Below are 13,234 nucleotides of genomic sequence, written 5' to 3'. Positions count from 1 at the left end.
ACCCCCACTTCATACTGAATTGATGTGCGCTGGAGTATACGCACCTCCAGGAGCATCTACTGCCTTTATACTCATAAACTGGTTATGTCTTGTCTCCATTAGCACAACAACTGACAAATACATTTTCTTAAATCATTTTAAGAATTGTTAAGTTACAACCAACATGGATTCAGCAATGGATGTCTAGACTTACTGCAAGGATGGATACAAACAGAGCTTATGACAGAATATATCTGGACTTTCAAAAAGCTTTTGAAATAGTTCTGCAGGGAAAACCAATCCTTACATTCAAATAAATGTTAATTCTAGGTTAGTACACACACGCGGGTTAAAACAGCAAAAGCAGAGAAGCAGAGTAAGGGGAGTAACTTCTAGTAAGGGCATTGTACTCAGCATGGTGTCACAGGGGTGTATGCTAAGACTCCTGCTCTTTCTTAAACACATAAGTGACCAAGATAGGGGAGTAATTAGCAAGCTTTTAAAATTGGCAAATGTTGGTGTTACATGCCGGGGAGAAAAATGTAGGATTTGAACACAAGACAGACCTTGACTTCGGTGTAAACTCATAGTAGATTGCTTGAGTATCTCGTCAAAAGTGTAGAGTCACATCAATGGAGGTGATGAGGAGGTTTTATTATGTACTAATGAAGAGTCGGTTGAAGGAAATGCATCCATTTGGCCTAGAACAAAGAGAGGTTAGCAGAGACTGAAGGGTTTTAAATCCTAAAGAGTTGACCCTAATCAGCAACTAACCCCTCAATCTAACCCCTGCCACTAAACCTAATGCCTACAACTAACCTAATCTCTACCCTAAACCTAATCTCAACCCCTAAACCTAACTGTGTTACTATTAAAGTCATTTTTACTATTATTTCAACACCGCTTTTCAGCGCCCTCTAGCGGCTACTACAGCCAACGTCCATTAAAGCGCTTGATCCGAACCTAGTCTACCTGTTGGGAGGCTAGTAGGTGCCTACTGGCCCATTCCTATGGGATGATTTTTCCTTGATAACGCCCCATTCAATCGACTGACCTCAATCAGATCGAGTGCAGCCTGTTGATGCTGAATCATTGGCACTTGAAAAGGACCAACTAGGCAAAGTTCTGTAATTAATTAATTAGCTACTACGATGGACCAAATGGTCTCCTATTGTTTGTGACGTTTCTTATGTTCTGCCTACTGTATCAGTGAAACATGTCCACTGCCAACCTTGGCAGTAGATCTCAATCCACAGTTTGAATCTCAAGGGTATTAATAGCTTTAGCACTGCATACTTTCTTTTGGAAAATGAATTGCCTTTAGGAGACCTTCCAACATTATGCAGATCACATACCAAGACATGCTTAAGCTATTAAATGAATGTATAATGCACAATAAATTATGTTATGTATTTTCATATATATATATATATATATATATATATATATATATATATATATATATATATATAAAGATTCCCTGTTTTGTGCTACAATATGTAACATGCAGTGAATTTAGTTAAAGTACAGTAATCCGTCACATATCTGCCCTAACCGTTTATCTGCCATGATCAACCTCTTCCGCAACGTTAGTTTATTATTGAACAGAGAAGATTAGTTCATATATTGTAGATCCTAACAAAGTTTTCGTACACTGTGTCGTATGTACTCTGTGCGATGACATTGCTGGCAGTTTCACATGAGCTGTTCAGTGTTGATATGTAAATAAATCTTGTTCGCCTACAGAGCGTGTCAACTTCAACCTGTCTCAATCTCCTGCCTGTCACTCAACAGCGAATGCACGCACCCACACGACAGCTACTCTGTAACAAGCATTAATACCCTGTATCTTTCTAAACAAGTGATTTAAGGGAGCTCCCTAATAAAATCTGAATATCAAAACAATAATTGTGTGAATATAGTAATTGTTACAGCTGTGTATAATGGCATTTAAAACAGGATTCATTCATCCGACTTTTTACATATCTGCCCTCACTCTGGTCCCACCGCAGTCGGCGATGTGACGGATTACTGTCCTGTAAAATACACTATGCCAATAAGTACTAACATTTTTGTACCATTTACAAAACAATCAGTAAAAGCCAAAATACCAATTGATTTTAAAGATAATTTACAGTTAAGAAACCAAGCTGTCAGATCTGTGTGTGTTTGTCTGCAGTATATTACTGTCAGCCCTTGAATATCCAGCTTAAACTGGAGCTGATGACATATTGACCAGTAGTGCATTCCTAAACATGGTAATCAGTGGAGGCTGCTGATAATGACTTATCCAGAGAGGAAGTGGGATATGAGGACAGGAACTGTAACTAGGTGTGGGAATCTTACAGCCTAGGATGATGTCATCACTAAACTATAGTCATGGTATGTACAGACAGGTTTTATTCACATTTCTCTAATGGGAATAAAGAAAATGCCTTGAAATGTGATGGTTCAATATTTTTCCTCTTTAATAAGTTTATTTTGTATTTCCTTTAAAAATATGTCCCTATATATTCAAACATGAGGTTAATCACATATAATATTGTGAACTACGAACAGCATAATTAAAAAGAAAGTTGTATAATTAAAAATACAAACTAACATTACTGACATATCCTGGCTAATAATAATAATAATACAATAAATACTGGGTGATTGAACTGTCCTGTAGTTTCTGCTCTTCAGAGTTCCAGCCACCTGAATGTCCCTCTTTTGGGAACCTTCAGGTTTTACCACATTATGTGATAGCATAGCAACGCTCTGAATGTTACGTTCAGTGTGATATGTGAGGAGATTCAGCAGCCAAGGCTTTGTGTACAGACTATCTACTGTCTGTGACAGTTCATATTACAGTCAGGTCACAGTGGTGGTTAGAATACTGAGCCAATCCAATATGCAACTCATACTGCTATTAAAGACAACATCCATCTAGTGTAATTCTGTTTGACCAGCTTGCAGTTATATGTGGTCACCAAAGTTTTTGTAATATTCCTTTTCTAGATTTCCATAATAGGTATTTGGGATTTTTTAATATGCATTTCTCTATTATTCCACAAGATGGCAAACTAGAACTATAATTGAGGCTTGTAAATCTAAATGGTTATTATTATTATTATTTGTTTATTTAGCAGACGCTTTTATCCAAGGCGACTTACAGAGACTAGGGTGTGTGAACTATGCATCAGCTGCAGAGTCACTTACAATTACATTTCACCCGAAAGACGGAGCACAAGGAGGTTAAGTGACTTGCTCAGTGTCACACAATGAGTCAGTGGCTGAGGTGGGATTTGAACCAGGGACCTCCTGGTTACAAGCCCTTTTCTTTAACCACTGGACCACACAGCCTCCTATGGTTCTTCCTGTGAAATGACCTATGCAGATGTTTAAACTGTATTGTTGTATACAGTAACACGTTATACCATACCCTTTTAAACTGAATTTGTATTGTCATTCCTGGCACTTACAATCTTTACTTTGCTTCTATTAGTCTTTACTAGTCTTTACTATGCCTCTATATCTTACAATGCTACAATTTCCTTTCTCAGTATTTTAGGATATTGTTCTATGTTGCTTCAGTATTTATCATTTTCTATGATGTATCAGCTTGGCAACCTGGCTTTGACCCTGCTTTGAGCAATATATTTGTCAAAGTAGATAGACATTTGGTACAGTACGGTTTTAAAATCTACAGGGAGAGACCACAGTGCAAACTCCAGTACTGATCTCTGCCTGGCAGCATTTCAAATCAAACCAGTGGAAATACCAATTGCTGAGAGAGCCAGCTAGAACAGTCAAAAGGACTCACTGGCATGAGGAAATGAGGTACATTGTTCAATGTCAATGTAGGATTCGCCAAACAAGCTGAAAATTAGGTAAAGACAAATAGAGAAAAATGATAATAACTGTAAAAACAGTAAAAAAAATAAATAAAATAGTATACCTAAGTAGACCCAGGTGTATATTTCTTGCCTCATGGGTCAACATTAAACATCCTCATGCAACTCTTGGTGCAGTAAGCAGTGTTTTTCAAATTCATTGTAAGGGTCTGTTTCTGCACATGGCATGCTGTCATAAAACACTTTCACTTTAGATTTTACTCACAGGGGCCCAGTTGTTTTCCCATTGATAAATCATGGCCCATACTTAAGCTGTAGAGTAAGGTCAAGAATGTGCTGAATCCTGTGGTTGACCCCAGCTTTATAATTCATGTGCACCACAACCACTGTACTTTTACCCCCACCTCCCACTACTGTAGCTTCAGCATTAAGGATGGACAACGATTGAACAAAAGCAATTGTCTAGTTAATTTGATGTAAATTTGTTGTGCAAATGTCCCACCTGTCTTCTGTTGAAATTTGTTGTTCTTTGCTTTGTTTTTTATTCTTTATTTGGGTTGCAGATATATAAAAGGCAACACTGTAAACAAATAGGTGCTGCTTCCTGGTTCCTGTGTTGTAGTTCGATTCACTCCAATGGTCTAGCTGCATGAGTGTGGTTAATAGCACAGGTGCCAGGATGCAGCTGTTTAGCTATAGTGCTGAAAGATGTGCATATCCAGAATTAATGTAAAAGAAGACGTGAAGCACCAACACATTTGCAACAAAATAAAAGGTAAATGCATTGAACAGCATTTGTAGTCATTCCTTTATTATTAATAATAATAATAATAATAATAATAATAATAATAATAATAATAATAATAATAATAATAATAATAATAATATGCACCTAAACCTGTACTAGTTTCAAGCATACCCACACAGCTGCATCCCTTCAACATAATACAAATTTATTTATAAGCATACACAATCCTGTCTCGTGTATTTTTTCTATAGCACATTTCATTTACTCCACTATTGACACAACATTTGCCCTTGACTCTCAAGTCCATTAACAATATGATTGCAGCCGTGAGAAGACTCAGTTAATTGGAGTGATTGTTATTACTGACCATGTAACCTCTGAGCAAAACAATGGCAGGAAGCACGTGAGGGAGGAGGCTAAGAAATATCTTGCATTTTACCATGCTTGTAGTTTCCTGATTGGCTGGGATTGTTAAGAATAACCTATAAATGGTCCCGCTGAGAATACATTTCTCTCCTTTCTAACTGGGCCAGGCTCATCCTACTCAAGGATCAACTCAGTTATATAACAGTATCTGCAACAATCATAGAGAAACACTTCAAGCCGCTTTCTTTATTGACCTACCTCGTTCATCTTTGGATATAAATACATTATAGAGTGATATATAGCCAACAGACACTCCTGTTTAGAGAAAGACTGCTTACTTAGTAGCTGTGTAGGAAATGGAAATATTGTGTACAAAAGGTCTTCTGATACTAGGATTTCTTTACAAATAAGATATAGATCTCAATGAATACCCATTAAGTTTTGCAAGAGCGGGGAGCACAGTATGCTGTGTTTTATTGCCCTATGAGACCTGCCTATGTACCACAGAATGCCTGTGGGCACTTTACTGTTAGATGTAAGAACAACGTGTGCTGGTGTACAAAACAGACTTCCTTGCTAACACATGACACATCACTTGGAGCTAATAGGCTGCACATTTTCAATAGCAATTGTCAGAAGACATTGGTAGTGGGTGTAATGTACATGGTCCCTCCCATAAATCCACCAACCCCTTGCCTATACTTAAACCATGGAAACATTTCACTTCGGAGAACCGGCACACTCCTATACTGCCCACTTTGTCTTTTGCAAGCTCATTTTTAAATACATATTTATTATAGTATATTGCCTACATGATACTTGAAAAGCAGCTTCTTCCAATGTTCAAGGTACTGTATGTAATCTAGAGAACTCACATCATCACGCTCAAGTGTTCTATACTTCATGGCTCAATAGACCAAATTGGTGTTGGAGAAGGTATACAAGACTGTTAATGTTAAACCCCATCTCAATGATTCTCTTCCTGGTTAAACAAAAAAGGGGGATATTTTAATGATATAGATTTTAACATCATTAAAATAAACCCCAAAAACAACTTGAAAGATTTTTTTTTATTATTTATGTTACATATTTCATAGGTACAACAGCAACTCATTAGGCTTGTTAAAAAAAATGTGTCTCATGAACTTCCCTAGTGGATTGTGAAGGTGAGTTTGCCAGGGAATGTGAGCTTATTGTTGTTGATTTCACAATTAGTAAGAATTAGAGACTGGATTCAAATAAGATTCAAGTTTTCCATAATCCTATAATGTAAAATATATATACCTATGAAAAGGATGCATATACTCTTTATACACTAACCCTACAACACCACTCTATAAATTAGAGCAGCCTAATATGCGATTTTCTCCTAACATCAAATCATTCTCATTTTTCAAATCAAAGTTTGGGACTTAGAATGCCCTCATCCTCTCCTTATAAACAGACATGAATTACAATGGTATATAAGGCATTTTTAGTAGTGACTCTCTCATCATTTATAATTGCAGATGCATACTTATTTTTACCTTTCCCTTGTGAAGTGACAAAGTCAACAAGGGTCGTTCACAGAGTGCCAGTCATCCACTTCACCTGGCAGTGCTATTAAATCAAAATGTCTTATGCATACTATTGCTGCCCATGAAATTTGACTGTACTCAACAATAATAAAGATGCACCATTCTTCCTCTTGTCCCATGCCTACAGTATCTAGACCTTATTATTCAGTGTATTATGCCCTCGTTTGCAAGTGTTGATAAGTGCAAATGAAATTCAATGTTGAGGTGAGAACAGATGCTGATGCTGATGGCAGCTTGCCTCAGCTTGGATAGTTTGATTATTCTAACACAGATTACTACATAACAAGACTATATAATCAATTTCCCTATTACCAGACAATTGATTCCAAGTACCCTCTGTATAAAGTTTCCTGACCTGAGTGTGACATAGTCAGCATGGCAAGGGCTTCCAGGCTGTACTTCAATATTGATTTTCTATTTTGTTTTCCTACAGCAAGTCCAGAATATGTTAATGGATGTTGAGATTTTCATTATAAACTCTGGTGCTGGCAGAAGGCATTTATGTGGAAGTATCAAAGCAAACCTACTGTGTATGTTGTGTAAATGAATCTCCCAACATCTATTTACAGTGCTTTGCATAAGTATTCACCCCCCTTGGACTTTTCCACATTTTGTAGTGTTACAACCTGGAATTAAAATGGATTTAATAAGGATTTTTTTGTCACTGATCTACACAAAATAGTCCATAATGTCGAAGTGGGGGAAAAAAATCTACATATTTTTCAATAATATTTACAAATAAAAAACTGAAAAGTCTTGATTGCATAAGTATTCACCCCCTTTGCTGTGACACCCATAAGCTCTGGTGCAACCAATTGCCTTCAGAAGTCACATAATTAGTTGAATGGAGTCCACCTGTGTGCAATTAAAGTGTCACATGATCTCAGATTAAATACACCTGTTTCTGGAAGACCCCAGAGTTTGTTAGAGAGCATATCTAAACAAACAGCATCATGAAGACCAAGGAGCTATCAAAACAAGTCCGGGATAAAGTTCTGGAGAAGCACCAACCAGGACTGGGTTATAAAAAAATATCCCAAACTTTGAACATCCCCCAGAGCATCGTTAAATCCATTATTAAAAAATGGAAAGAATATGGCACAACCGCGACTCTGCCTAGAGAAGGCCGTCCACCAAAACTCAGTGACCAGGTAAGGAGGGCATTAGTCAGAGAAGCAACCAAGAGGCCAATTGTAACTCTGAAGGAGCTGGAGAGATCCACAGCTGAGATGGGAGAAACCGTCCATGGGACAACTATAACCCGGACGCTCCACAAAGCTGGGCTTTATGGAAGAGTGGCGAGAAAAAAGCCATTGCTGAAAAAAACCCATATTAAATCCCATTTGGATTTCGCCAAAAGGCATGTGGGAGACACAGCAAACATGTGGAAAAAGGTTCTCTGGTCTGATGAGACCAAAATTGAACTTTTTGGCCTTAGCGCAAAACGCTATGTGTGGCACAAAGCCAACACTGCTCATCACCCTGAGAACACCATCCCCACGGTGAAGCATGGTGGTGGCAGCATCATGTTATGGGGATGCTTTTCATCGGCAGGGACAGGGAAACTGGTCAGGATTGAGGGCAAGATGGATGAAGCCAAATACAGGGAAATTCTAGAGGAAAACCTGTTTCAGTCTGCAAGAGATCTGGGACTGGGGCGGAGGTTCACCTTCCAGCAGGACAATGACCCTAAAAACACAGCCAAAGCTACACTGGAGTGGTTTAAAAACAAGAACCTGAATGTCTTAGAATGGCCCAGTCAAAGCCCAGACCTCAATCCGACTGAGAATCTGTGGCAAGACTTGAAAATTTCTGTTCACCAACAGTCCCCATCCAACTTGACAGAGCTTGAGCAATTTTGCCAATAAGAATGGGCAAAAATTGCAGGATCCAGATGTGCAAAGCTGGTAGAGACTTACCCAAAAAGACTCACAGCTGTAATTGCTGCCAAAGGTGCTTCTACCAAGTATTGACTCAGGGGGGTGAATACTTATGCAACCAACAAATGTCTTTTTTTGTTTAATTAACTTTTGTGTCACAATAAAAAATATTTTGCACCTTCAAAGTGTTAAGTATGTTGTGTAAATCAAATGGTAAAAATCCCAATTAAATCCATTTTAATTCCAGGTTGTAACACTACAAAATGTGGAAAAGTCCAAGGGGGGTGAATACTTATGCAAGGCACTGTATATTAATTCAGGAACTACTGTTCGCTGTCTTTCCATAACTAACCAGCTGCTTCCCATTTTGATTGACATGCTTTGTAGCCAGTAATATGCTTTGACCCCAGAGACACTGCTGAGGTACCAGAATTAGACTTATTGAGAGTTAGGCATGGAAACTTTTTTTTAACCTATTTTTTATCAAATGTCATGTTTTAAAATAAGATACCTTGTTTTGTTTTTAGTCTGTATGCAACATGAAGATGTTAAAGATGTAATGTGTTGACCATTGATAGGCAGCACAGGTCTTGATTAACTTCAAGACTTGGGCTGTATTGATCTATACTAATGTAGGTGTCCTTTAGATTATTAGTTTAGAACATCGGATCTCACTGCGGGCAACCAGATTGCAGAATGCAACTTAGTATTCGTTCCACAAGTAGCTTTGTCTAGCATGACTCAGTTCCCAGTGAGTCATGTTAATATTAATCTGGGGTATCTATACTCACAGAGTGCTAATAATCACATATAATGACATTGAGCTCTCTAATGTTTGTCACTGTGCGAGACTTGAGTCTCAGACGGTGTTACTGGCCAATAAAAAATAATGGGTAAAACACTATCACAGTTGCCACTAGATCTTTGTAGCAGTCTTGCAGTCAGGCAGTGAATGGGGTGGGTATGGTAGCTGAACTACCTGTCAAGCATGGTCATGTTTGAGGCACATGGGGCAATACAGGGTTTGGAAGCTTGTATTGCAGCTCCTTGTCATGTATGGCATTTTACTTGCACTGTAAAAAAAAAAGCTAGTAAATGGGTAGTAAAAGCACGTCCATGTCATGTTCAAGGCGACTCATACAGTCGAGGGAGCTCACAGCGTCCTGGCTGTGCGAAGTTGTCAGTCTTCATTGGGGATTCTACAGGGAGCATTGCATTGGCTCTGGTGCTCAATGTTTATTTGTTGTTTCCTGACATTTATTTGTAGTAAATACTTTTTCTTTACTCCATTATGAACTCTCTCACTATTCATCTTCTCCATTAACGGAACCATGTCTCTTTTGACATTGCTGACAGTGCAGTGTTCTCTGAACCTGGAGATTGAAATTCAATCATTAATCACTATCTTCTGTTACCCTATGTTAAGCCAACATACCTTAAACGCCGGATGTAAATATAATTAAAAAAACTACCTGAAGTAAAGCATTTAATATAACATACAGTAATTTGATATACCTCTACTTTCCGAAAGGTCTCCCCAGAATTAAAAACAAATACTTTTGTCAATGCACTTTCATGTAAATTGGTAATCATTGCAGAAAATTGCTCCCATGATAGAACAATAACAAACAGTATTTTCAGACAAGACAAAACAAACGAAACAAACACAACACCCACGATATATTCCATAACACTGGTCCTTCCAGGTCGTCTGTAACCATAACTGAAGGAACAGATTACGTCGCTTCGTCCCCTATTTGTACCGTCACACATGACCCCTTGGTAAACGATTGCAGATGCTCCTCCAAACCACGGCTGCCACATAATTTCCCTTCCGGGTCGATGGGTTAGTGCACCAAAGCTCCGCCCCCTTTCTAGATGACCGACTTCCTTTTAACCCTAGGAATGAAGTGGCAGGCCAAACAGTCCAGGGTACTCGGTTCACGTTACTTAGCACCCTCACAGGTCGAGATTTACATTCCATTTAAGGAAACAGTTGACTCACAATTTGCTACCGGGGTAAATGACACTACTTTCCAAACTTGTTTTTTTAACAGTTTATAGTAATGGGGAAACACCGTTAAGTGCTTCGACACTTGGAAACATACTTACCAGTCTCCATATTGCACATGGCATTAATAAACACATACTGTGCAAGAAATACCTCTTCGTCCCTGCTTTATATAATATTGTGAGCCATGATTATTGGACATTACATTCATAATACCTGCAAGTCATCATTTGAATGTAGCTACAACACCATCCACATGCAACTCTCTCAAAAGGCCAACATTCGACATTCTCAGATAAAGACACTTGTAAAGAATTCTTGAAATGTTTGTCAGAGAACTCTTTTTTTTAACCTTTATTTAAATAACAGCAGTTGCATTATTATCTATGTGGCAGTGTGTATTTTTGTTTTAAAAACCAATGTGTTTATTTGAACCCAGCAGTGAATATAGCCACTCTATAAAGACATGACAAACATTAATCTAACTCTCTCGTTCTGTTTGTATTTTAGACTGGAGGGAGAAATAGATCAACTTGAGAGGGAAGAATCCCAGATTTCTGCCAAAGAACAGATTCTCAGAGAAAAGCTCAGAGAGACAGAGAAATCCATTGAGGACCTGCAAAAGGTAAGAGAAATCGCCACCACTGCCAGAATTACCATTGGGATTATCAGAATCTTGATGAAAACATCTATGTATTACTTGCCAATTAAGTAATTCAATATTGTGTTTGGGAATCTTTTATGATTTAGTTTGTCTCATTGACTTGATACACCCCATTGGGATGTCCACTGGGAACAGGCTGAGGTTGTTCATTCACCAAATGGTCAATGGTCAGAAATGGTCAGAAAAGCTGTTTACTGTAGTCCTTGTAATTCAGCCTCAATGCAAGATAGTCTCAGGACTGAGTCATGTTGTGTCCTCAGGAAACAAATGTACAACTCCCAGTTCATTAGTTCTGTCACATCTTAAAAATAACTCTTACATACTGTGCCACGTGGCTTTGTCACAATGAACATAGTTAGTGAATTTTATAAGGGTATACAGCTGATGGACTCCTATTTTATATTGCAGTGTATAAAAAAGAGATGATGGTTCACCACTAGTTATCCTATATCCAATATGTCTGAACCATATGTATACAGAATAGGAAGGGGAAAACCAAATGTAATATATTATGGTTGTTCAAAAAGCTAATGCAATTGCTACAGATAGCAAGATTGAAAATGTGTGTAGACAAAGTCATCTCTACTTTAACAATTGCTGATGTATGCAAAACCACTGTTAAGCTTTCATAGATTATGATAGTTTTATTGCTGTGTTCATTTTAGGCTGTTAAGATATATCAAAACGTTTTTATTTTTTTGGTTCCTTACAGAGTTTCAAGAAGCAAGATGGAGGTGTGTACCTGTTTTCTTTTGAATTGTTGCACAGCAGTACTAAACATTTTACTTGTTTGAAATATCGTTGAGCATGACTAACAGACCTTTGCAGTGCATTCTTAAATAAGATAATACAAGATGTAGTGCACAGTAAGGACACAAGTTCATATGAATTCAAACGCATCAGCATCTGTTTCTGTGGTGTTTCACTTGAATGCATAATGAATCTGTAGGGATTTATTTTTACATTATCTTCAGGAATAGAAACATTATTACAAAATAACAACAAAACATTTGCGATTCATACTGGGGATTGTAACAGCATTATGGAAGCAGACAGCAAATAATTATAAAATAAATTTTAAAAAAATTACACACATACATTGTGGTGCCATGTGTCATACATTTGATTTTGGTCAAAATCAGGGAAGGAGCTATGACAGCAATTAGGGTCTGAACTGACTGTTTATTCTGGCGTAAAGAGGATGCAGTTCTCTTAGTTACTCTAACCACAATTTCCTTGAACTCTGCTTTTAAAGTGCCCTTCATAACATCTGCCTAAAGGCTAGGTCTGGAAGAGCTCAGATTGTCAACAGCCAGTCATGTGGGTAATCATGGCATGGTAAACAGCAAACAGGTTTCCATTCTAGTTTATGATTAGAAAGACCAATGTCAGCTAACAACCCATTTATTATGTCAAGATCACAACATAATAGTTTAAGCGCAGACTCTTAATTTGTCCTCTGCTGCAAAAACAACAAAACAAAAGCTGTTAAAAACATCTAAAACAATCAAATTCCAGCTTGATAGGCTGCATTGTACAGTAAGACCCTCTTTTGTTATGCAGTTTTTTCATTGTATTAATTTAATTTGCAAATGGTCTGGTGTTTAAAATGGAATTTAAACACCAGACCAAGGAAAAAAAGTCTAGAAACGTGTCACTTTTTAACCCAGGGGTCGGATTCTGCAGTACATGAGCAACTTGGACCATTTCCCTCATGGCTCAGCTAGACTGTTGAACTCCAATCACAAGGCAGTGACTCTGCACTTTGCTTACTTTTATCCCCCTATTCAGTGGGAATCCCCCTGGCTGCTGGGGTCCATTGTTTCCTTTAATACACTGTCACAGGCTTTTGCTGCCTAAGCACTGAGGGGAGAGGGGCTCATGATGCTGGGTCTGATGTTACTTCCTCTTCTCCACTCCACCGACAGATGCAGTGAATTACATTTACTCCCAGATCCCTGACCTCCCTGAGCTTTACTCCCAAACAGCAGAGGTGGCTTCTGGGGACGACAGACTCCCAATGAAGGCTGGTAAGTCTGTGTGACTGTACATCAGCCGGTTGGGAGTTGACCTGAGTAGAGACCGTGATTAGGAGTAACTGTGTGGGACCAGTCTAGGTCAACATGACATGCTCTTCCTTAGGCTGGTCCGTGTTAAACAAACTGTGCTCTGT

At 38.2% G+C, this 13,234-nt stretch overlaps 1 protein-coding gene across 5 annotated transcripts in view; it reads left to right on the top strand.

Annotated features, from left to right (window-relative positions):
* The window catches only part of LOC117420538 (A-kinase anchor protein 2), a 165,847-nt gene that overhangs the window by 79,025 nt on the left and 73,588 nt on the right, over window positions 1–13,234 (top strand). For all 5 annotated transcript variants that reach the window (XM_059023358.1, XM_059023376.1, XM_059023354.1 and 2 more), the window contains 3 exons: window positions 10,908–11,022; window positions 11,774–11,795; window positions 12,990–13,091. In XM_059023358.1, the coding sequence (XP_058879341.1) occupies window positions 10,908–11,022; window positions 11,774–11,795; window positions 12,990–13,091 (239 nt within the window). The remainder of the gene's footprint in view (window positions 1–10,907; window positions 11,023–11,773; window positions 11,796–12,989; window positions 13,092–13,234) is intronic.

Source organism: Acipenser ruthenus, chromosome 1 (genome assembly GCF_902713425.1).
Source record: "Acipenser ruthenus chromosome 1, fAciRut3.2 maternal haplotype, whole genome shotgun sequence".
Lineage (NCBI taxonomy): Eukaryota > Metazoa > Chordata > Actinopteri > Acipenseriformes > Acipenseridae > Acipenser > Acipenser ruthenus.
The sequence above is the reverse complement of the archived record's forward strand: the minus strand, read 5'-3'. Positions and strand labels throughout refer to the sequence as shown.